Raw genomic sequence first — 27,066 nt, 5'->3', positions numbered from 1 at the left:
CAGACAAAACAGTCCCAGACAAAACAGTCCCGGACAAAACAGTCCCAAATAGCAAAATATTCCCAGACAAAACAGTCCCAGACAAAATAGTCCCAAGAAACCAGACAAAACAGTCCCAGACAAAATAGTCCCAAGGCCATTATTATAGCTCTCACACGTATGATTTAACAAGCGGATAATTTAATCCCATGTTCGGTTGTGATAGTTTCATATCAAGTCCCACGGGCCGCTGAGGCATGGCCATGGCCATTAAGTATGTTAAAACATACGGGTAATAGCGACTGCTAATTTGTTGTCGGATTATTGAACGAACATTTCAAAGTACATTGGGTATAATGGCATTAGGTACATTTTATTTGGGACTATTTTGTCTGGGACTGTTTTGTCTGGTTTCTTGGGACTATTTTGTCTGGGACTGTTTTGTCTGGGAATATTTTGCGATTTGGGACTGTTTTGTCTGGGACTGTTTTGTCTGGGACTGTTTTGTCCGGACACGGGAAACAGAAATCTAAACTTTATCAAATACTAGCGTAGCAACAGATCAATTGTTCAATTTATTTAATGATGCGCTAACTATAAACTTCAATTGCAAGTAGACACATCAGTTACAAATTTTATAGTAGATTTTTTCTTGACCAAATTAAAATTGAATGGTTCCCCAAAACTTTTACATATAGGTGTAACTACTGAAAACAGTTCCTAAATTAGATTGCTTTTCTGTTGAACATAACAACATTGAATTTTAATTGAAAAAAAACTTTGTGCAACTTCTACTGAATTTGTGGTTCAGGGGCAACAAAAGTATCTCATATGAAAAATTACGTATGATATTCCCAAGATCTTAAAAACCGTTGTTCGCGTATAATTGTTTGACCTGTTTCTAACTCAAACTTTTAAGTTAAAGTAAAGAATATCTTTGCCTTTAATTTATGAAGCAACTAACAACCTAAATTAGTCATCGCTTTGTATCAATGAATTTGTTTCAACCGGATATATTTCCTTAAAAATAATTGCTCAAAATGTTGAATCAATTTCAATCCTGCAAAGCCTCTACTATTATCTTTCATTCATACGACTATCTCATTCACATACTTCAAAGATTACTTTTTTTGTTTTTGATTTGTCATACAAATTAATGCCGCCCTGGTTTGACATGGCAACCATATCATGTGAAGTATGACATCATGCTCAAGTTTTCTTACCAATTTCTTGTTTTTTAGTCATTTTCGGCAGACACTCAGACGCGTGAACAAACTGTGACGTCAGCTGAACTGTTTTATCCCAAATGAATTTGATATAATCTCCAACTTCAACATCAACCAAATCTCCTCCATTGCACTGAATCTGTGGGCCAAATTTCAGTTGATGAGCTCTTGGTGGTTCTACAACTTCAACTGAAATTATCTGGGAGGAGTTTTCAGACGTTGCAAAGTGGAAAAATCCACTTGCTGGGAACTCGTAGCAGCATAATCCGCTCACGCTGAAACGAAAGTACAATCGGACGTCAAAAAACTGGAAAATTCAAGACAACGCAAAAATCGAAAAATTCTCGGAAGTAAAATTTGAAAAATATAAAAAGTATCAACAATTATATTCTATGTAATAAATAAATGTGTTTCTGCGTAATCGCAGCGAGGCAGCATTAGGCTTTCAGTCTGCAGTGTATTGCCATTAGCCTGTTCTCAGCTGTCCTTTTTCAGTTATTCCCTACATCTCAGACTGTTCATTTCGTGAGCATGACTGCTCTTTTTTTGGTGACTATGGCAACTTTTTTTGCGTCTGAGACTTTCACGTGGTACCATTATTGCAGCCATCATTGGTCAGGCTATGGTCAACCTGAACCTATGGTTCAGTAAGCGCTCATCCTTACACAGACAGCTTCACGGAGGCAGGGGATTGAACTCTCAATCATTGGCGTGTGAATCACACACCTTACCTATCGGCCATCATGCCACCGTATAAAAAATATACAATAAATAAAATTATTTAAAGCGATCTTCTCGCGACAAGTCTAACGACACTTTGATGTTATCAGAGTTTCAGATGTTTGCAAATGTTTATAAAAGCCACTAAAACCAGATTCTATAAATTTGACCAAAATTGTCCACTATTTACCTTTCTAAGTCACTTTGGAATCGGGAAGTCAACTTTCTTTGAAAGAAGAACTTCTCCTTTGGGTTCAAATTCAAGTCCACTTGAAAAATAGATTTCCTTATGTTGCATTTTTCCCAGGAAAACCATATTTTATCACCCTTCAAAATGCTCACAACTTTGTTCGAACTATCCGATATTGAAACCCGGTGTTCTATTGGTGCATTTTGGACATCAGCAATGCAATAATTTGTTGACTCTTCGTTGAAACACAATCGGCTCTGTTCGTTTTCGTCGTCTGCTATTATGAGATACTGTCTGGATTTCGATGCCGGAAATTCGTACCAATTTTGGTTGTTCTGTTGCCGTTTGAGGGGTCTAAAATGGGAACAAAATTTAAATAAGTCCAAAGGACTAGGCATATCTTTACTTCTAAAATGTCTTCTGTTTTGTCAAATAGTTGTAATTACATTCATGAAATAGCTGGTTAGCACTAAAAATTAATAATTCTGGTTACGCAAGCTTCCCAGGTCGAGATTTTTTTGGAAAACTATGAAACTCGACATATATTTACAATAAATCCAAACTTGACATGGTCAGGACACAAGTCAGGTTAATTAACCAATTGTGGAACGGATTGGTCAGCAATTCTATTTGTTGGTGTAGAGAATTTTCTGAATTTTGTAAAACTTTCTCAAACAGCTTTTCACTGCAATTTTTACAATTCGTTTATGTTGCAAGCTAACCTTGTAATTTTGAAAATGCCGTCTGGTCTGAACTGAAATTCGCAACTGAGCAGTCTGCAATCTGATTGGATGATAACTGGAATGTCCTCTCTGAGGACTGAAATCGTTCCACCAGGTGTGAACACATCATTCTCGCATTGCAGCAGAGGTGTGAACAATTTTTTGTTATCGACTGTTACTGACAAGACAAATGAACTGCTGCTGCTAAAACCATAAACGCAAACTAAAATGTGCAGAAGTTTAGTTATTATCGGACAGAAGTAAAGAGGGAAAATTGGATATAAAAAGTAGTGAACACAATTTTCATAGAATTATTTTACAGAAATTTTTCTTCGATAACAAATAATTAATAGTTTTAACAATAATGAATGTTTGCATGATCCTATCATTTCTTTTTTCAGGTTTAGTTTCTTTTTCACAGTTTAACCTTTTAATGATTATTTTAATTTAGTTGTTTCGAAAAAAAAACCAAATGATCGCCTTTTGGTTCCGACCCACCATAGTGCACTCTAAAAAAGGTGCAGGTTAGTTTTACCTAAAAATTCAGGTAAATTTACCTGAACTGTGCATGTGTTTTGGCGTTCCTGCACACTACCTGCATGGTCTCTGCACGTAGCTGCAAATGCAGGTAATTTTACTTGAAATGTGCATGTAGTCCAACTGCAGATTTTACCTGCAATTTATCTGAACATTCCAAATTTAAGTTAATTTTACCTGCACAATTTACCTTAAAGTTGCAGGTAATTTACCCTTACCGTGAGTGTACTGTAGAGGTAAATTACCTTAAAATTTAAGGTAAATTGTGCAGGTAAAGTTACCTAAAATTTGGAATGTTCGGGTAAATTGCAGGTAAAACGTTAAAAGGGACTACCTGCACATTTCAGGTAAAATTACCTGCATTTGCAGGTACGTTCAGGAACCGTGCAGGTAGTGTGCAGGAACGCCAAAACGCATGCACAGTTCAGGTAAATTTACCTGAAATTTTAGGTAAATTTACCTGCACTTTCTGTCATGGGGTTTGAGCAAAGAATGATGCAAATTTTGTCTTAGCTTTTGCATGGGCCTCTTGAGCTTCCCTGACAAACAGAGACGGTAATTTGCTTTGGTACCTTGACCTTTTTTAAAAAATCAAACTCGTATCACAAGCAATCTTATTGTTCCGACCCACTTTAGTTCGGGGCGGAAATATATGCTCAACTGTTTTTTCGGTCATTAAAATTTGGCTGATACATATTTGTTGTAGAAAGTTGTGAAGGGTTTCATTAGAAAGCACGTGCAACATAGAATATATAATAAAGAGTATATTGAATTTTCTTATTTCCAAGCGTCTATCGGGGTTGAAACAACAAATGTGAACATTTGCCTGATTTCCGCATTTTTGCTCCAATTTCGGTACATTTTTTAAAAAATGTGCTTAAATTGTTAAGGATTGTGTTAATGATATTACCTTCGAAGATAAAAGAGTGATGCTGATCATCTTGATCCAAGTTTCTCAAAATTTAAAATTTCTCAAAAATCAGATTTCTCATCAAAAAGGACACCACTTACGATTCATTACTGCATTTTGTTTAAATTTGCTGGAAGTACAAACATAAAAATTTTTGACCCAAATTGTCCAACATCAAAGAGGGCTCGATTAATTGTATTCTATGTGAGTGTTCTGGAATTGAAACTATGCATGTTTTTTTTGCTAATTTTAACTCAACAATTATCCAAAACTCATCATTTATTTTTTTCTTATATTTCTTTGTTTTTGTCAAATTACCTATTTCACATTTGGAACGATCAGGTTCTTTTTAGTAATCGCTCACAAAAAACAAAGCTGGTTTTTGTTTAAGTGGGGATTTTTTCAATCCAAAAGTTACTTGGATTGTTTTTACGGATTTTTTTTAATTGCTGTCGTCCTAAAAAAAACTTTCGCCGTTTTGTTTTATGTGACTTGGAGTGACCATGATCATTTTACTTCAAGGCCATATATTTTAGATTACTTACAAATCAGGCCCAATGAACATATACAGTAATATCAATGAAAAGCTCTCGGTTTTTTTGGCTTCAACACTGTGTTTCTCCAAAACAGATTGTGAAATTCTGTTCAGCTTGTATTAGTAATCATTTTATGATCTTATGACTTTGTCTCCCTAATGGCAGCTACCATTGCTTTTCTATGGATTTAGGGGTTAATCCATCCAGTATTTTTCAGTTGAAATGTGATGTTTGTTATGACTTCAAATTCTTTTTTTCGAAAGAAAACAATGAATTTTTTATCCTATATCTGACATCTTCTAGCTTAATCTCATCAATGAGGGGCCGTATCTTCTTTCTAATTAATTAAAATTTAGTATGCACTGTCATTTACTTAAGTAATGAATTTTGTCTCTGATACTATTTTTTTAAGTTTTTTTGTACAATTGCCCTATTTTGAATTTTGTCTTTGTAGTTTTGTCACATTATCACATTGTTGACAGGACAGGCCACATATGATATTAAACGTAAACTTAGAGAGAAATTTTAATTTTTACTGTTTCATCATTATTTTTGGTCGTATACATTTTGGAAATTGAAAGGTATCCATTGCTTTCTATGGAGCTACAAATTAATATTTCCTTTTGTTCTTTTTCGTCTACTTGTTACCTAATATTATAAAGGAAAGGTCCTCTATCTTTGTTGTGAGGGAAACGTTTTTTTTTGTTTAGGTAATAGTAGTTAAAATCTGAGGCAATTTTGTCTTTGTTATTAATTTGTGTTCTGTTTATATAATATAGATATCGAGTCTTGGTTGTATTCATTGTTTGTTGCTCTATTTCATTTTGTGGTTTGTATGGTCTCTTAGTCTTGTTAATGGCAGGTCTCATCAGCCCTCTAAAGGGTCATTATTTGCGGTTTGGTTTCAGTGCAAACGCATATTATCGGCTCCTTGATTTTTACATTACTTTACTGATTCTTACATTTTTCAGGCGATGCTAGAATCTGGTGGAATCAAAAATAAATTCATAATGTTGACAGTTAATTAATATACTTGTTTTTATTGTGCTGTTTTGAGTATGACTAACATATGTATGGGGATAGTTGCGTTAATTTTCAATATAGGGATCTTAGTATTGGCTTCTTTGTACGCACCAAACGAAGTTGAAGGTGCCAGTCAGACGGGGCCTCCATTGGAAGTGACATTTGAGATCGATGTCAAATGAGACTCCATTGGGAACTGCGAAAATTCCCTCCTCACTCTGTACTATCTGAAAGACAATATTTTTTTTACTGTTGTCTAAGAATTCTCTTAACAACGTGAAAATAAGTCATAACTGGAAGAAAACCTAATTTAAAAAATTCATAAACGGCCCTCGCCTTACTAAATGCAGATTAAGGAGACGAATAGCAAATTATTGTTCCAACCCTCAAAACTATATGGCGGGCTAGGAACTTTACGCCACCCTGGGTTTTTGGTTAAGTTGAATCTGGTCGATACATATTTACTGTCGGATGGGATTTAATGTCGTAAATCGAAATTAAAATTTAAAAGGGATAAACCCATTAAGACCATTTTTAGATGCCCGTCGCTTAAGTTTTGTTTTACTTATTCTTGTTTACTGGGTCTAATGTCAATCAGTTTAGGCGTTATAAATTTTACCTTTTCAATACGAAAAATGGTAAGTTGAACAAAAAACGGAAAATGGATTCAAAATAACTTATACCTTTTGTCAGTTTTGTATAGGCGAACACTGTTTCATTTCGGTTTTCTAATACTTCGCTCAATGTTAATAGGAGTAGTTCGCTTCAAATACAGCTTTTTTAGGTAATCTGTTGTTTAAATTTAATAGAAGTGAAGCAATGTATGTTGAGTTTATGAAAGAAATTAGTTTACATAAATATTCATATCTCAAACTGAACAGTCAGTTTGTACAATTCAAAATTTTTAACAAAAATATTTCTTGTTATTCAATATTTTTAAAAATTTTTCTGGTAACTTTTAGCTTTCGAAGTCAATGTAATTGTAGGAAAGATGGCTACAACAGTTCCCATAACACCTTACTTCACGGAGCTGAAAGGGTTTTCAAGCTAAACCCTCAATTAACAACTTTAATAAATCGAAGTCAAGCGTAGGCAATAGTAGTAAACCATCTACTGGTCAACAGCAACCAAGCAAAACGACCATTTTGTCTTCTGTCACGGATGTCAAAAGCCTCCTTCAGGTGACAGAGTTGCAACTAAAAAATTCTTCTGGAACTAATACAACAGCTTTGGTTTTATGCGATACTTCCTGCAGTAACTCTTGGGTGTCCGATAGTCTCGCAGCTAGATTCGGTTTGCAAGGTACCGCATTAAAATTGACCATCAACGGTATAAATAAGGAAGAACTAATTGACAAAAAAAAGGTCCAATTGATTGTAACACCTCATAAAGATCAAGACTTCGAAGCGTTTACTGTGCGTCCCTATGTGAGGGAAACATTAAACGTAGGTTCTGACATCATTGACGTTAAGTCCATGCAAAAAATTTACCCCCATCTGGCCGCCCTAGATCCAGTAAGATATAGCTATGGAGACATTGAGATGATTCTTAGACAGGATATCAGACAGGATGCCATCCGCCTGTTAGAGTACTTTTCAGCCGACGAAAAGTGCTCAATGATCGCTGTCCGCTTACCCATAACTTGCGTTCTAAGCGACCCATTACCGTCAAGTTGAAGTTTAGTCTCGACGTGTTTCAAAGCAAATATTGAACAGGATTATGAACTGGCTTGTGAAACTAAGTCATGATACGACATGGAATCGTACGGTGCGTACAAGCGGCTGACCCACGATCCGCAATCAACAACAATTCATTTTGGCCGAGGATAGGATGTCGGTATGTTGTGGGCTGATGACAACATCCAGCTCCCGACTAACTACTTTTCGTCACTGGTGAAACATAAATCTTTCGGGAAGCGGCTCTCGAGAGACACAACTTTAAAAGATAGTTACGCCAAAACCATCAGTGAGGACCAGATGTTATTTAAAAACAGTTCCTGACGCTCACATGGTCGATCAGCGGTCGGATAAAAAGTGGTACCAACCACATCATCCCATAATCAAAAAGAGCAAACCGCGAAAGTGCGTAGGGTACTAAATGGTGCAGTGAAGTTTCACGATACCTCCCGAACAAATCTTTGCTCTTTGGCCCCGACTTGCTCCAGAACTTAATCCATGTACTACTCAGGTTTCTTCAACACCAATTTTTTGTGTCCACAGAAAATGAAGGCAAGTTCTTCCAGATTGGTGTCTCAGACCGTGACCGGCCATCAGTACGTTTTTCTGCTGCGGGAGGACCCCAGAACAAATGTTGTTGTGTATCAATACGTGCGCCACATTTTCGGGGCTAAAGACGAGCCCACATGCGCTTACTATGAATTGCAACGCACTACCCGAGACACCATAGGTCAGACCGCCAAGCAACCAAAGCCGTCCTAGAAAACTTCTACATGGACGTTTACCTAGACTCGGTATAGTCCCCTGAAAAGGCTATCAATAGATCGAAGGAATTAGTACCTCTTCTCCATCTAGGTGGGTTCAAGCTCACTAAGTTTGTAAGCAATGTACCAAATCTGACCGATCAAATTGATGGGTCGCCGCAGTCCACCAAAAGTAATCCCGTCATCAAGGAGGAATATTCGCATGTGCTTGGGTTGACATGGGATCACAAGAAAGATACCCTAGCTGTGAGTCGAGGTACCTCCAGTACAGTTACTAAGTCTCTAACACCACGCTTGGTACTGAGGCTAGTGTCTAAGGTATTTGATCCCATCGGTCTAGTGGCACCACTTACCGTTGGTGCTCGATCGTAACTAAAAGAAATCTGGCGTGTCCGCGGGCAGCATTAGGATGAAGAGCTACGAAAAGACACCGTAGAAAAGTTCATCGAGTGGAGTGCAGAATTACCCGAGATTGCGGAAATTACTATACCAAGGAGCTACTTCTCGGGAAATTTTCAGCACCTGGAACTACACATGCTTGGCGATAGTTCGCAAGGAGTTTTTAGTGCCGTTGCATTTCTCCGAGCTCAAGTGAATACTTCGAGTGGGTCCCAAACCGAGCTTACGTTTGTCCTGGGTAAAACTCGGGTAGCACCTATTAAGGTGATGAAAGATCCAAAGCTGGAATTACAGGCAGAGTTAATGGCCGCTCGATTGAAACAGGATATCTGTCGAGCCCTCACAGTGAATGTCAAACGGGTTTTCATGTGGACCGACAGCACTACTATTTTGCAATGGCTTAATTTGTCAACCAAGCATCCATTATTTGTTGCAAACCGTGTTATCGAGATCTTAGAACACACTACCGTCGACGAGTCGAACCACGTTGTCTCAAGTGATAACCCGGCAGACGCCATTATTCGTGGTGTGTCAGCTGAGGTCTTGCAATCAAGTAGTTGGGTTGACGGCCCAGATTTCCTACGAACCAAGCACTTCCCGTTTGAACTAAGCACTGAATTAGTTAATAACATCAAACTCGGTATAACAACTAAAGAAAATGATAATAGTAACACATCATTGGCCGCATCCGAAACTACGGAACCACCTCCGCAACTAATCTCCTTTGATTCGATATGTTTAGTTCTTATCAAAAACCGCTACCGATAACACTTTACATACTCTGGCTGTTACCCTCTCATGAATGCTACCGTAATGTTGATGGTAGTATAATGAATCGCACTGAGCTTGACTAAGCCGAGCGTCATCTTCAGTATCTCGTTCATGGAGAAATTTTTAAAAGAAAAAAAAGGCCGCCTGGAAGACAATCTGGTTAAGCGGAGTAGCCGTTTTCCCCCTTCGTTGGACCAAATGGTCTAATCTGTTTGACTGACCGCATCAAACGGTTGGTCGGGGGTTGCTTTTGATGTAAAACATCCCATCATTCTTGACGCACGCCACATAATTGTAAAGATGTTTCTGCGGCATTCCCACGTAAAAAAACCACCATCAAGGCGTTGACTGTCTGCGGGCTAAAGTACAGGAACGTTATATGATCTTTAAGTTACGATCTTCATTGCGTTCAATTATATCGAACTGTGTTATGTGCAGAATGTTCCGCGCTGCCACTATCCAACCCATCATGGCTGACCTCCCGGTAGAAATACTCGCATACTAGTCTCCTCCCCTCAACGAACACCGGGGTCTACTTCTTCGGCCCATTTTATGTAACTTTGCGTAGGACAACCGAGAAGAGATGGGGTTTCCTCTTCACATGCTTAACTACTGGTGCTGTTCATGTTGAAATTATTCCATCCATGGGCGCGAGTTCGTGCGTAATGAGAGTGGAGCGGCATGTTGCCCGTCGGGCTACACCTGCAATCATTTCTTCAGACAGGGCAAACAACTTCGTTGGCGGGGGAAAAAGAACTACTCGAGAATATCGAAAAATGGAGTGCAATCAATATTGCAACGGAACTTGCCTCTAAAGGCATTAAGTATAGGCTCAAACCACCCAACGCGCCACACCAAAGTGGCATCTGGGAGAGGCTAGCACTTAGTTCCAACCGAATACTTTACACCATCCTTCGTACTCGTCGCCTCACTTACGAAGGTTTGAACACTACTTTTTGTCTCGTGGAATGCGCTCTAAACGCAAGCCCGTTAACGCCGTAAGTGCCGACCCGTCCAACCTAAGCTCAGTAACATCTAATCATTTTCTTCGTTGGCGTCAACGAGTTCGATTACCGTAAACGGTACGCCCTCGCACAATCGTACGCTAACGCTATTTGGTCACGTTGGATTAAAGAGTACGTACCGGCCCTGAACCACCGTTTCAAGTGGCAGACGCCTGCCGAGCAACCGCTAAAGACCGGTGACTTGGTTTGGGTAATTGAAGAGAGCAACCCAAGGGGTTATTACCCTACTGCTCGAGTCACTCAACTCCGCTATGGTTCAGACAGCGCCGTGCGCTCCGCCGTCTTGCGCACGTCTACTGGATCGCTCGTCCCCCATTTGTAAAATTAGTAACCATTCTCCCAACATCTTCTTCTGGGCCGGAGGATGTTACTGAGTAAATAAGCGAGGTTATTATCCAATCAAAATCGAGTAGTTTAAATACGGATTTAAATGACAGAAAAGTGTTCTAATATACTTAGAATGTTCCGGAAAAAGTTTGTTTAACATAATTTTAAGTAAACCTAATCATGAGATCTCTCAAATAAAACCAGATTCGGCTCAATAATTTTCGGTTTTTTGGTTTCATTGGTACAAATTGTTGACTAGCATTGAACTGATTAGATATCAGACAAAATACCGGCACAATGAGCATCGAAAGTTGCCGTCTAGAAAACCACATGTTGCTATGATCACCAATACTAATACGTTGCTCTCTGTATAAGACGTTTTTCTTATCCGTTGTCATTTAGAGATGAATTGAAATCGATCTACTAATTATAGTTGTTTTATTGGAGATATTAATCCATGTGTTTTTGTAATTGTTGTTGCCTGATGAAATCTGGATTAGATCATCTTTTTACATAAATGTTGTGAACTTTGGAATGTTTTTTGAAAAAACTGTACGCTCTGATTTTTCAATTGTACTCTAATTGTTCTTATCTTTTTGTTTGCTCTCTACTCATACGTTTCCCCACATACCTCCATAATAAAAATGGTAATTTGATAGGTGGGAACAATTTCTGTGCAAGTCACAGCGGATGCTTGTCAATTATCTTTAATGTTATGAAGTAAATGAATGAATTATAGCCAATCATAATCGAGAATTTAAATACGGATTTGAATGCGTATAAACCGTTCTAATATACGTAGAAAGTTCCAAAAAAGTTCATATCACCTAATTTTAAGTAAATATAACCAGGATATGTGTCAATTAAGGTGGTTTTTGGCTTAATTTTTTTAGGTTTTTCAGACAATTGTTGACTGATTATGAACCGATTTTGACCTCAATAACATCAGACGAAAAAACCTGTTAAATGAACATAAAAAACTGCCGTCTAAGTCTCGCTTGTCACTCTGAATTTTGTAATAGCTATACGTGGTAAATATGAAGTTGCTTCTACTTGTTATCTAGAAGCTTATAATTGAATCCATCGAACTTCTGTTATTTCGGCAGAGTTAATATTTAAGGAGGCTATTGACAAGGATCTTGATTTTTTAAATTATTTTAAGTTGAAAGATTAGCTTTAGGCTGACTGAATTTATTGTCACTCCGTAGTCAATTTGAAAAAAAAAGTATCTAGTAAGGTCTTGCAATACTCTTACAAGAGTCTTGTATGATTATGCATCATCTTACAAGGACTGTTACAACGAGTCTTGCAGATAACCGTCGACCTCATAAGATTAAGCAGATATAGCGGATATTAGCAAAAACTATAAAGTGTACATTTGACGGCTCTGAAGTGTAAAAATGAGAATGAATATTTCCCAGATTTCCTTAGGTTTGATGGTAGTTTCTGTGCAAAGTCACAAACCTGGGTGACGCAAAACTGCTCCGATGCAGTATCCAGCGACCAGTCAAACTCCACGATCTAAAAGCAGAGGAATAAATTAATAAAATATGAGGTACGCATAGGTTTACAATTATGTTGCATAAACTGCGTCAACTAAAATATCCTACTAAAACTCGCACAATTAGCTACTAAACCATGCAAGAACTTTTAAAGATATCCATACCTGAGGTAGCGCATAGATCAAACTCAAATCAAACGATTTTGCCAACAAAGTAAAGTTTATGCCGCGCTAGCAACCAAATTTTTTGAAACGAATTGTGAATCGGGTTTTTTATAAAATTGAACAATTTTAATTCAGTAAGCGCTCCAACCTAACGCTAAACTTTAAAACTATTGGTCTGGTCTATAGTAAAGGTACGAGAGAAGACAATCATAATTTGATCAACACAAATAATCGCAGGATTATGGAGCCCTAAAAAAATGCTTCATTTGATATAAGTGTAACTGACACGTAGACAAAATCTTAATGCAGCAGAAACCCGGTAGTCGTATTAGAGAGCTGCGCTGGTGAGAAGCGGAAGAAATAATTTAAACAAAGTCAGGAGAATCTCGTTTGCACCCTCGCATTCAGCGTTGGTGGCATGATGGCCCGAGAAAGCACCATTTTCCTAAAAAGACCAGCAGATAGATTTTCGTCAAAATTGGAAAAGCATTATGCCACAATTTTGAGCTGGGTTTAAACAAGATTTTGTTTTGCCATCCTGAGAGCATCACACTTTTGCATAAGAAGTGGGAGATGCATATGCCGATCTCTCCAATTCGAATATGGCTCTCTTACTTCTTGAAGAACGACGGCTGATTTTACCATAAGTTGCCTTGATCAATTTCCATCAAATGCCTTGAACAAATTGAGCGGAGCGATAACCTTATAAAGTGATCGCCTCAATATTAGAGCTGAAGTGGTATGTCACTCAAAGAGATAGGATTCACGCAATTCTTCTCCACTCACGCAATGAGAAGGGAGTGAACAAATTGCTTGAGTCTACATAATGAAAAGAAAGCAGAATAAGAAGAACTCAACGAACAGATGCGGAGTCTTGACCGATGACCATTTGCAGAGTAAAAACTGAAGACATAAAAATGAGCACTGAAGTCCACAAGAACAAAACAAAATTAAAATTCAGTGGCGGCTATAGGCAACATAATTTCATTTTAATGCTGATCCTATGCAAATATGCACAAAAACACTCTCAAGAAAAGAAGTTTTGAAGATTGTTTCCAAAAAACAAATGTTGAAGTCGTTTTGGGCCTACTGTAACTGCATAGGGTGTACAGAATAATAGTATTTAAAAATTAAGCGCAAAAATTTCTCTTCTATCGTTCAACAAACATCACCTGAGTGGTTAAATTATATTACCTTTCAAACTGTCAAATTAATGGCGTAAAAAATGCCTGTTTGTTATTTGTCCAAGTTTTGAACCAACTTTAGATTCAATAAAAAAAATTAGTCCTTTATTCCAAATGAAACAATCCATCCTATTTCTCACAATCAATAAAAATGCGCATTGCGAAAAAACTGAAAATTTTTTCGCCTATCCAAATTATTTTTGAAATTGTATTTGACCAGTTTCTTGATAATATAGATAATTTGATATTTTACGCCTGACAATTATAGCTGGTTGCAGCTAATGCGTACTAGGCGAGAAAAAGCGGCAACTGCATTTTCTTAACCTGTTTAAAATTATTTTTTTAAAATAAAATGGGCATCGGCAATCCGAATTTATCAAGCAACTTCATTTTTTGAGCATTTGGAGTTGTTATTTGTGAATCAAATAGGAGATGGTTATCACTCGAAAACATAATTGAACCAGTATTAATTTAAGAAAATGTCTCGTAAGACAGGAAAGCAGCTACCAATCCTTGATCTTTTCAAGTTCTGAAACATTTGCCATCGGTTAAAATGTTCAAAGATTGTATGAGAAGGATTATATAAACAGATGTTAGAAATTCTAGTGTAGACATACTATTTACCTATGGGCAAGCAAAATTATGCAAACCTAACTTTGTGTGTCATCTCAGAGACACGAAAACAGCAGCACCTAAAACTCTTGAGGAACCGAAATATAATTTATTTCAAATTTTTCTCTTCTGCAATCCAAAACTAGGTTTAAACTGTTTTGATGTTACTCAATTTCGTAGCAGTTCATATTCACTCACAGACGTATAAACGTATCATAGAACCAAATGAACTGCAGTTCAAACATGAAACAAATAACATTATGAAACTGATAATTTGCGTTATTGCTTTCGCTTCCTTTGCAATTCCTGACCTAGAGAAGAAAAATTTTGAAATAATTTTTAAATTCCAGTGCTCTTGTTGCGACAAAATAAAAAAAAACACCAAAGTGTAAACTGTTGTTTTTCAAAGCACGAATATACGAAACGACTTATCTTGTCTATGCTGATTATTTTTTCTAAGTGCTCAGGTTCTGATCTTGCAAGAAGCACAGTGAACGTCAGCAATTGAAAATTTTCTTTATTGTTTTGAAATTTTTCCAATAAATATACTGCTATCTTTGCAAATCAACTTGTCAATCATTGCTAGCAGAAAATTTTAGTTGAAAATAGGTTTTTAGAGCAAGATTTTATTTACCGGTTGCGGAAAGTTTTTATTCGGTAATTAGAAATACCATTTGCATTATTTAAACTTTACAATTGTCGATGAAGAGTGTTTAGTTTTGTTCGTTCATTTGTGAAACATTTTGGAATAAATCTCTAATGGAATTATATTTTCGCTTTAACAATTTTCATTTCTTGATTCAGAGAAAAAATCCTTCAACTACGTCTTTTTGTGAGAACAAATTGTATTTTATCAGTTCGTTTTATTTCGTTTCATTTAAGCTTGCATGCTTTTACCAGTTTCCTTTAAAATAATTTTTAACGAACTCACATTACGAACCCCCCTTTTTATATGCTCCAATAGCTAGGGTTGACCACCAAAACTTTCTTGGCAACCATATCAAAGCCATATGTGGAGTCCATGACAATTTGGCAACCATACATCTGGCTATGAAAAAAACTACTGCGCTCGAAAAACCCTTAAAATTAAACACTGATTGCACTTAGTAGTGAAACACTCCTCATGAAAATTAAAATTTTCAAGCTCATGTATCCTGACTGCAATTTTAACACTTAACCAAATTTTTCGCCATTTTAAGAATTTTTGCAGGAATTTTTGCCTTCACTTATGTTCATATTTGTTCATTTCCATGCCATAATATCTCTGCAAAATAGACAAAGCTGAAAACCTAGTGTGAGCTAAGAAGAAAAGAAGGCGGCTCGGTAATGTGCGATGGCACATAAGGTTCCGACCCCGCCCATCCACAATTTTGGCATAATTGTCTACCAAATGAGGAACAGATAGAAAAACCCAAAAATTATTTTTTTGCGAATCCTGAAAAAATTCTGTATGAACGATAAGATAGCCTCCAAAGCAAATAACTCAGTGGAGTAAAAATTGATGCATTACATTGCTGTAATATGTCAATATTAAGAAAGCGAGTCAACACGAACAGGAAAATCAAACAACAACAGCAAACATTAATTACATCAAAAAATTTATGTCCCTCTTAAAAACTAAGTTTAATAACAAAATCAACATACAGTCAGATAAACCTAAAACTAAACAAAAATAACTTACAAATCACCAGAAAACATATGCGACCAGTCCATAAAAAGGTTTAGTAACAATTATACAAAAAAGAACAAAAACAGTGAAGTTAAAAAATTCGCTTAATTTTTTAAAACAATTAACTTTAAAGTGATTAAAACCGTTAGAAATCAAGTATAATATCCCAAAGGTTTACGATTACTAATGTTTCTATAGAAGGGCATTAGAACCTGTCCTTATTCATTTCTTCAAGCGGCTTAAAAGAACAAGAAAAAACAACAAGCAAAAATTAAATTGAAACTTGCCAGAAAACGCTGTCAAAACCGTCAAGCCAAATTTTGGCACACAAAGTATATTTGATTGCGCCTTCTTCAAACAGCTATAATGTAGTACGTGGCCATTCATTAGTAAGACTAGGTAAAAAGTAGACAAAAAAGCGAATTGCAAAAGTATGTAATACTTTTTTTTTTCGAAACAAAATTACATTCAATGTCATGAAAGGCATTAATTACAAAAAGAGCTATTTAAATATGGTCGTTTATTCATGAAAAGGAAGCCCTCGAGACCTGTAATTATCAAGAATATTTCTTGCATCTACAAAAAGAACGTCAATTATGACAAAAATCAAATTAATTTACTTTCTTTGTGAAAAACCGGTGTCGAAGCCAGTAAGGTCATAACAAATTCTTTAAAAAAAAGATTTTGGGACACCAATCCCTTTTATTCCCTTGACACCCAAAATGTCATATTTGACCTGTAATTGACTAACGAGATTAGGTAACAAAAAGAAACATAGAAACATCAAAAGAACAAAATTGCGAAGTAAAAAGTTTTTTTTAATTTTGGAAAACGATTGTTTTCAAAGTCATGAAAGCCATCAGCTATCTACTAAAATCAGAATATCGGTTCTTCTATTCTTCCATGAAAAGCCAATGAAAGCTATCACTATACAGGAAATTTCATACGACCGAAACGACAAAATAGAAATGACAGTTAGAGACAAAATTAAAAAATTCAATTGATTTCTTCAAGAAAGAGGCGTCGAGGCCATTAAAACGATGATGTATATCTTTCAAGATTTTAATATGTTCAATTGTGCTTTATTCTGAATGCTAATAGGGTGACATGAGAACAGTCAATAATGCGATAATGTGACAAAATTAGAAAACATGAAAAACTGGCAAATATCAAAACAAACAAAAATCTGAAATCTTGTAGTATCCAAGCCAAAAAACAATAACTTCAGGCTTAAAACTGCAACCGAGAATAAATGTTAAATCAGTAAAAAGAAGAAGCAGTCTTTCTTTGCTGACACTAAGCTGGAAGTTGAACAAATTAATAAAAAAATAGAGGAAAAATTAATTAAGCCATTATTTATTGAAAAGTCAATTATTTTTTAAGAAAAGAAACGACCATAAACTTTCAATTAAAAAACTAAATGCAATTGCTTGGAGCTGCTTAGCGAGCGAATTGGTTGGACCTGTCACTCCTGAGCTTTGATTTGATATGTTCTGTTCTTTATTATTAAAAAAAGTCTTTTTTTAAAAAAAAAGACCGACTGATTACAACCCGATTTTTTCTGGATTGTAACAGTCCAAAATTAGCCCTGCTAATGCTTATTGTCCATTAGGAACAATTGATTGTTCGACTGTTGTAGATATAGATAATTTGTTAGTTAAAAACTCAAAATAAATTCTGCATTTTTGATAATCAACGAGTAAAGTTAGCAAAAAACGGCAAATTTTTATTTACAGTGCACTCTCAGCGGACTCTGAAGTAGAAATAGCCCCCCTCTGAGTCTACAAAGATTGTATGAGTGTTGTTTGGGGGTGTACTGTCGGCAAATTTAATCAAAGTGGACTAAAGTAGCTTATTTCGTGCTGTTTTTGATGAAAAAGGCTAAATTTTGAAATGTTTATCCAGATTTTTTGACCAAAAAAAATTAAATCAAAACAATCAACAATGCTTGTTCGTCTTCAAAAATAAAATCAACTACACTATTCTTAAAAATTATAACAAATTTTAGCAAAATTGACAAAAATTCCGGAAAATGTGAATAAAAACAACGTGAATTCACTCTTCTTTTCTCAGAAGTTTAAACCTCGATAACTCCCTGTAGAAAACTAAACTTTAAAAAATCTTTTTAATTCCATATTCTACGCTGAACGAGCTTTCTAATGATACCAGTCTCAACTCTCTACGATGAACATATCGAGCGGCGAAAATTCATGGAACAAAAAAAACCCAATTGAGTATATAGTTCCTCCCCCCTTGTGATACGTATGTATACTTATATATCGAAACCTTTATGTGTACTTAATTATTTTATCCTCTATTTTTAATTTTTATATCATGCGCTTATAACTTGAGTTATGACTTTTTATTATTCACATATAAAAATATTCCCGCTAGTCTAATATATTATTTCATATGTTGTTCACAGTATTTTATTATAAGTAATCAGAATTTCATTTAGTCAATCTGAATTCAAGCTGCTTCTGCAAACGCTCTTAATTTACTTAAGACAAATTAGCTGTGTATTCGCATCGCGTTTCCAATAAACCAATTCTGTAAAACACACTTATTCAAGGATTCGCTCTGCGATTCCCACAACACTTTGAGATAGTGTATTAGCGACACACATCCAAGTCTGTTTGCAAAGCTTAAACATAACATGGCGCAGTCAGCAATAAAGGACAGTGGCAAATCTCCACTCGGAATTCAACCCTTCTGGGAAAAGGCAACCCTAGAACCCCCACTTCGCTGGGAATATTGGAGGACGCAATTAAAACTTGCAATTCTTGCTCGGGAAGGAATTGAAGTGGACCTTCTCCTAGCTGACCCTCCAGTAAATGTTATCTTGCCTCCCGAACCAGCTTATGAAGACACAGTTGACAACCCGACAGCACAATCAGAACGAGATCGACGTACCCGCAACGAACAGTCGAAAACAGCGTGTCAACGTATTGAAGCGGTCGGCATCTTATGCGGAGACAAACCGTGGAAACTATGTGATCGGAAAGCCTCTTCATTGATGTACCTGAGTTTGGGAATGGAAGGGCGGCGCGTCTTCAATTCGAAAAATTCGACTATCAGTCTCGAAGCAATCTCAACCAAAAACCTTTGGGATGTTTTGAATACAACCTTCATTCGGACTCATAACATAACATTTGATCGGTATCTTTTTCTTACACGAAAACATCAAAAGGGAGAAACAATTGAGAAATTCTATGGACATCTCAAAGAACTTTTGGAAAATTGTGATCTAGGAGAAAAAGGAGATATCATCATCAGAGACGTTTTTATCGCAAACATACAGAACGAAGATATCCAAAAAGAGCTTCTAAAAGAAACAGTAGACCCTGATAGAGCATTAGCAATAGCAATCAATATTGAAATGGATACCCTCAATCAACTCAAAATGAATGCCAACAAAGCTGAATTACATTCAACCGTCAATCAAGAACAACGGATGCGCATCGCGAATGCTACTCCCTTTTCAACTATGAATACAACCGCACGGAAAAAGCCCACAACTTGTCACTTTTGCGGATCAATCTGGACTCCTGAACACCGTAATAGATGCCCCGCTCGGGGAAAGAGATGCAAAAAATGTGGTATTGAAAACCATTTCGCTAAGGTTTGTCGTAAACCTAAAGATCCCAATTCGTACCCAAGACCTAAGCAACGAGTCAATAATGTCGAAAAAGATGACCAAGTTGAGGATGTCAATCAAATTCCGGCAGATTTTGACCCTGATTTGGAGTCAAACTACTCATCAGATGAAGATAATTGTGTAGCTGTAGTATCATCAACGGATCTCACAACTTCGATGACAGCAATCAACCTTCCTGTAATATTTGGTAATACATCAACAAATGTTTTGGTGGATTCGGGCAGCGTATGCACAATAATAAACGAATCATTGGCAAATTCAATCATTTCCCACGACTCAAAATCGAAGTGGATACGCGGGGCGAATCCCAAACAATGGAAAACATTTTCGAACGAGCCTATTCATACGGTAGGCATTATTCAAACTTCAATTCAAAGCGGCAATTGGCACGCAAATCCAATTGAAATTCAAGTAGTGGCAGACTTTCATCGTTCACTGTTGGGTAGAGACTTGTTTCCAGCACTTGGACTTTCAATTCAACAATCAAATAATCAATTGATAATCAATCAGGTAGAACAAGATTACTGTCCAAATAAAAAACAGATTGCAATCGATTTCCCTGATCTAATCTCCAGAATCGGTAAGTCCAAAGTACATATAGTTTGTTCAAAATTTCACAAAAACTATACCCCATCACACCAAAAAGGTCGCCGTGTCCCTATAAATCTGTTAGACAAAGTATCTGACGAGCTAAAGAAACTTACAGAACAAGGACATATTGAAAAATTACAAGAATGTTCTGATAAAAACTTTATTTCTCAGATTGTAATTACAGTCAAGAAGGAAAAATCTGTAAAATTAGCTCTTGATTCGAAAATTCTGAACAAAGCTATACACAAGAACAAGTATCAAATGCCAAATATAGATAGTCTTATTGATTCAATTTCACAACATATTAATGACTCTAATCATGGGGAAAATGTTTATTTTTCAACAATTGACTTAAAATACGCATATAGCCAATTAAACTTGCTTCCGGATACCGCACATCATTGTAATTTCAATATCATTTGGGGAGACGCAACCGGTACGTACCGTTTTAAGACGGGATTTTATGGACTTACGGATATGCCGGCAGAGTTTCAAAAGGCGATGGATTGTACACTGGTTGGGTTGTCTCATACATATTGTTTTTTGGACGATATAATTGTAGTTAGCAAAAGTACCCAGGAATCGCACCTCAAATACGTCTACAATTGCCTGCAGAAACTCGAGGCCGATAACCTCAGAATTAATTTAAGCAAATGTCATTTTGCAAAACACCAGATAAATTGGCTTGGTTTTACATTCCCGCAAAGTGGTGTCAAACCCATAGAATCTAAAACAGCAGCAATTGCTGAAATCAAAGCTCCTAAGACATTGAAACAATTGCGTTCATTCCTAGGTAGTGTTCACCATTTAAGAAAATTTATTCCTAATCTTGCTAAAATATGTCATCCTCTTCGGCCTTTGTTAAAGAAAAATGAAAAATTTCTTTGGAACGAATATCATCAAACACATTTTGAACACATTAAAACTGTTATTGCAAATGCTACAGAAAATACCCATTTTAATCCAACACTGGAAACACGCATCAAATGCGATGCCTCTCGCCAAGGTTTAGGCGCTGCACTCGAACGACTAGATTGTGAAGGGTGGAAAACAGTTGCTTTTGCATCTCGCCTTCCTAATAGCAACGAAGAACGCTATAGTATAAACGAACTAGAATTGCTTGGGGTGGTTTGGGCTATCGAATATTTTAAATATTATTTATTTGGAAAGACTTTTACGGTTATGACAGATCACATAGCACTTCTTTCAGTTCTAAAATCTCACCGTTCCAATAAATCTTATAATAACAGATTAACACGTTGGATTGATCGTTTGTTGCCATTTAATTTTATCATGGAGCATATTCCTGGCACCCGAATGGATTTAGTTGATTATATTTCGCGCTAACCGAACCAGAAAGCAAAAAGCGTCACTCAATATGATGAGGAATTCATGGTAGCAACAATTTCCCGCATTCGCGACGCAATTACATCCTTATTTAGTCATTCAAATAAAATTCCTTTCCATAAGCGGCCCATAAACAGCAAAAACAATTTACAAGTCAATCAGACGCGCGTCCACTCTTGCAAACCTGCTGAATTTAACCCGCATAACTCAAATGCCTCAAATAATTCATTCACTACTCGAGCACAAGTGCGCAATTATAATTCAGCATTCATTTCTCAATTTAATTACCACGCAAATCACTTGCTTCAAAATAATACTGCACCCGCATCGCAAATCCAGCCTAAACATTTCAATTGTAATTTAACCGCAAAACTAGAAAATAAAATAAATCACATAACAATGTCAGCTAATGGATCATCGCAAACCAACCCTACAACTCCCCCGCCTAATCCTAGAGTAACATTTTGCACTCAATAAACCCCAATAACAACTCCTAGTGCAAACCCCAACAATAACACCCAGGCCTCATCATCACCGGAAACTCAGGACATTGAACTGTCCAGGGAGGAAGTTTTTGAAAGCAACTTAAATCAGCTTTTTACAAAGTCGTTTCTAGCAGTCTTGACTAGCAAGGACGCAGTACTAAAGGAGATTAGAGATTGTGTTCTACAAGATGACGAAGCCCGATGCAAAGAAGTCAGCCCATACATTCACTCCTTTTGGAAAGACTTTCATGTGCGGTCCGGTTGCTTGTGTGTCGACGAACGCGTCGCCATACCAAATTCAATAAAGGAGGCAGTAGTGGAATCACTACACATGACCCACCCCGGTAGTTGGGGGATGATTTCTCTATCTCAATATGCATGGTGGCCATATATGCATAGAGAAATTTTGGCCAAAGCATCGGATTGCGTTCCATGCACTAATATTGATGCCGATACAGTTCCTGTAGATGACTACCTTGATGACGCAGGATGGACCAACCCCGAAAAAAGCGATCTGGACATTGAGAAATCCATGAACAAGGCACAACAAGACGCAAAACCAATTCTGTAAAACACACTTATTCAACGATTCGCTCTGCGATTCCCACTACACTTTGAGATAGTGTATTTGCGACACACATCCAAGTCTGTTTGCAAAGCTTAAGCATAACATGGCGCAGTCAGCAATAAAGGACAGTGGCAAATCTCCACTCGGAATTCAACCCTTCTGGGAAAAGGCAACCCTAGAACCCCCACTTCGCTGGGAATATTGGAGGACGCAATTAAAACTTGCAATTCTTGCTCGGGAAGGAATTGAAGTGGACCTTCTCCTAGCTGACCCTCCAGTAAATGTTATCTTGCCTCCCGAACCAGCTTATGAAGACACAGTTGACAACCCGACAGCACAATCAGAACGAGATCGACGTACCAGCAACGAACAGTCGAAAACAGCGTGGAAAAATCAGTGTCAACGCATTGAAGCGGTCGGCATCTTATGCGGAGACAAACCGTGGAAACTATGTGATCGGAAAGCCTCTTCATTGATGTACCTGAGTTTGGGAATGGAAGGGCGGCGCGTCTTCAATTCGAAAAATTCGACTATCAGTCTCGAAGCAATCTCAACCAAAAACCTTTGGGATGTTTTGAATACAACCTTCATTCGGATTCATAACATAACTTTTGATCGGTATCTTTTTCTTACACGAAAACAACAAAAGGGAGAAACAATTGAGAAATTCTATGGACATCTCAAAGAACTTTTGGAAAATTGTGATCTAGGAGAAAAAGGAGATTATCGAATTTTTAAATATTATTTATTTGGAAAGACTTTTACGGTTATGACAGATCACATAGCACTTCTTTCAGTTCTAAAATCTCACCGTTCCAATAAATCTTATAATAACAGATTAACACGTTGGATTGATCGTTTGTTGCCATTTGATTTTATCATAGAGCATATTCCTGGCACCCGAATGGATTTAGTTGATTATATTTCGCGCCAACCGAACCAGAAAGCAAAAAGCGTCACTCAATATGATGAGGAATTCATGGTAGCAACAATTTCCCGCATTCGCGACGCAATTACATCTTTATTTAGTCATTCAAATAAAATTCCTTTCCATAAGCGGCCCATAAACAGCAAAAACAACTTACAAGTCAATCAGACGCGCGTCCACTCTTGCAAACCTGCTAAATTTAACCCGCATAACTCAAATGCCTCAAATAATTCATTCACTACTCGAGCACAAGTGCGCAATTATAATTCAGCATTCATTTCTCAATTTAATTACCACGCAAATCACTTGCTTCAAAATAATACTGCACCCGCATCGCAAATCCAGCCTAAACATTTCAATTGTAATTTAACCGCAAAACTAGAAAATAAAATAAATCACATAACAATGTCAGCTAATGGATCATCGCAAACCAACCCTACAACTCCCCCGCCTACTCCTAGAGTAACATTTTGCACTCAATAAACCCCAATAACAACTCCTAGTGCAAACCCCAACAATAACACCCAGGCCTCATCATCACCGGAAACTCAGGACATTGAACTGTCCAGGGAGGAAGTTTTTGAAAGCAACTTAAATCAGCTTTTTACAAAGTCGTTTCTAGCAGTCTTGACTAGCAAGGACGCAGTACTAAAGGAGATTAGAGATTGTTTTCTACAAGGTGACGGAGCCCGATGCAAAGAAGTCAGCCCATACATTCACTCCTTTTGGAAAGACTTTCATGTGCGGTCCGGTTGCTTGTGTGTCGACGAACGCGTCGCCATACCAAATTCAATAAAGGAGGCAGTAGTGGAATCACTACACATGACCCACCCCGGTAGTTGGGGGATGATTTCTCTATCTCAATATGCATGGTGGCCATATATGCATAGAGAAATTTTGGCCAAAGCATCGGATTGCGTTCCATGCACTGATATTGATGCCGATACAGTTCCTGTAGATGACTACCTTGATGACGCAGGATGGACCAACCCCGAAAAAAGCGATCTGAACATTGAGAAATCCATGAACAAGGCACAACAAGACGCAGGACTTCGCTATCGCAATTCGGACAATAAGGAATCGCGGTTCATTATTCATCCAAAAATCACGAACCCCATTCCCAGAACAGAAAAATCCTTAAATGTAAAGCTAGCGCGGAAACTACCTAACTAAAAGAGGGCCAAAAGACAGCTTGCCGGACTGTATAAGGTTCTCAAACCAGGATCCTTTGTCACAAAATCTTCCCCTACAACAACCATAATCAATGAGCCTGGACGATCTCCAGTGAAAGTTAGAGATAGTGATTTGGCAAAGTTCGGCACCAAAGCAGAAAGGTCTACTAATCTCTGGGCATACGCACAAAGACGTCCTGCACCTTATGAACAAACAACGGAGACAAAGATCGCTAAGCATATTAATGATGTCAGGCGACAAAAGAGGGGTGAAATCAAGATTCGCCATCGCCATCGCGATACTACTTCCGTTGTCTCATCTGTAAACTCAAATGTCTCTCGAGCCCTCACAGTCCGTAAACCCGCTAAACCACAGCCCAAACGAAGTCGTCACACGGTTGCGTCAAATGAGAATAACAATGCAACAGCTCCGGAACAACCGCTCATATCGATAGTACCCGCCCCATCAACGTCCTCATCACAAAATCCAGTAAAGTCCTCCGCCTCACAAGAACAACAAGCAGCTCGAAAACGCAAACGGCCCCAATTTTACGGATTTGCAGATGCGGACATATCTCCAACCAGTTCGTTGGCATCATCCAGCTCCAATAAATCGAAAAAGCGAAAATCGAAAAAAGAAAAGAAGGGCTCAACAAACGAAAATACAGTAGTCACACTGATTCAAAATGCGGAACAATCAAGAATTCCCTCCCCACCACGACCTGATATCCAAATTGGTCAAGCTTCTCCACCAGATTCAAGAGTTCGATATTATGAATATGAACAAGAACGGGAACTTTCTGTGTGGGATGCAGAAAATGAAATTTGAACAAAACTGTTAAAACTACGTAAACTCATATAAACTACATTTATTTATTTCGTTCATGTTTCCGTGTTACGAATCCAGTCTTTAATGGATACATTAATGTTAATTTTCTTCAATTGCTGTTCAATGTATTAGTTTTAATTCGTTCATGTATTCGCTCCGCGAATCCCCGTCTTGTTGTGTGTCTGTTATTTATTCATTCCTATGCATTCATTTTGCACGCTCGCGTAAACTTTAAAGCGTATTTGCCCTCCGAATCCCAATTTCAATTACACTTTCGTATTGAATGAGCTGTCTCTTATTGTCAAGTGATAATGTTATAAAAGCAATTACATACTACACACATGTGCAGTTAATCTTTTCTCAAGCACACATGTTTCGCATATACTTAATAATCAATCTTTTCATTTCTTCAAAATAACATCTGTGGCATCTTTGCAGTTTACTTTATGTTGTGTTAAATTTCCTTTCATTTCCATAGTTTGTGGTTGACCCTAAAAATTGTAAATACATTAAAATTTTTTCTGTCATGGGGGAAATGTGATACGTATGTATACTTATATATCGAAACCTTTATGTGTACTTAATTATTTTATCCTCTATTTTCAATATTTATATCATGCGCTTATAACTTGAGCTATGACTTTTTATTATTCACATATAAAAATATTCCCGCTAGTCTAATATATTATTTCATATGTTGTTCACAGTATTTTATTATAAGTAATCAGAATTTCATTTAGTCAATCTGAATTCAAGTTGCTTCTGCAAACGCTCTTAATTTACTTAAGACAAATTAGCTGTGTATTCGCATCGCGATTCCAATAAACCAATGCTGTAATACACACCTATTCAAGTTTTCGCTCTGCGATTCCCACTACACTTTGAGATAGTGTATTTGCGACACACATCCAAGTCTGTTTGCAAAGCTTAAGCATAACACCCCTCAAGAGGGTCGGAACAATTATTAAAAGTTGCTTTCTTACGAAAAAGTGATTATTGTTACAGTAACACAAAAATGAAAAAGAATTACACAATTAATTTCACAATATCGTCGAAAAGCCTGGCTGAGTATTTTCAACGCATTTAGTGCAATTCACCGCGTTTCTTACTCTTTTCAGGGAATAAATACTTGAATAGTTGTTTCAAAAGATGCAATAAATGCGATGAATTCTGGTAAACGCGAGAAGAAAAATTAAAATTCTTTAACTTCTGGTGCTTTTTAGAGTTGAAATCACAACTCGGGCAGTAAACTATGCTTTCGGCATAGCTCTGACGCTTTCAGGAATTCTTTTCTAGAAAAAATCCGAACTGAACTATTTTTAGCTAAACTTTAATAAAACATTCTATTTATAAACTTTCTTTCTAGATCATCTTATTCACTTAGCCGGGGAATACGTACTTAATATATGACTTACGTCATTTTTTTCCACAGCCAAATTGCAGTGGGAAAATCCGTCAGGTGAAATTGTAACTCTCCAATTTGCCATTTTTACTCAACTCCTCATAATACTCCGCATGTTATAAAAATGAGGATTAATTTTAATCGATAATC

General features: G+C 37.0%; 1 protein-coding gene across 1 annotated transcript in view; it reads right to left on the bottom strand.

Moving 5' to 3' along the window:
- Positions 1–27,066, bottom strand: part of LOC142338087 (uncharacterized) — a 230,832-nt gene extending 203,766 nt beyond the window's left edge. The window contains exons 1-6 of the mRNA XM_075387719.1: positions 26,930–27,066; positions 12,270–12,326; positions 5,955–6,070; positions 2,838–3,041; positions 2,116–2,469; positions 1,203–1,480 (exon numbers count right to left, since the gene is read on the bottom strand). Coding sequence (XP_075243834.1) covers positions 1,203–1,480; positions 2,116–2,469; positions 2,838–3,041; positions 5,955–6,070; positions 12,270–12,326; positions 26,930–27,001 — 1,081 coding nt within the window. The 5' untranslated portion in view covers positions 27,002–27,066. The remainder of the gene's footprint in view (positions 1–1,202; positions 1,481–2,115; positions 2,470–2,837; positions 3,042–5,954; positions 6,071–12,269; positions 12,327–26,929) is intronic.

The sequence above is a fragment of the Convolutriloba macropyga genome, chromosome 4 (assembly GCF_964194025.1).
Source record: "Convolutriloba macropyga chromosome 4, txConMacr16.3, whole genome shotgun sequence".
NCBI classification, from domain to species: Eukaryota; Metazoa; Xenacoelomorpha; order Acoela; family Convolutidae; genus Convolutriloba; species Convolutriloba macropyga.
The sequence above is the reverse complement of the archived record's forward strand: the minus strand, read 5'-3'. Positions and strand labels throughout refer to the sequence as shown.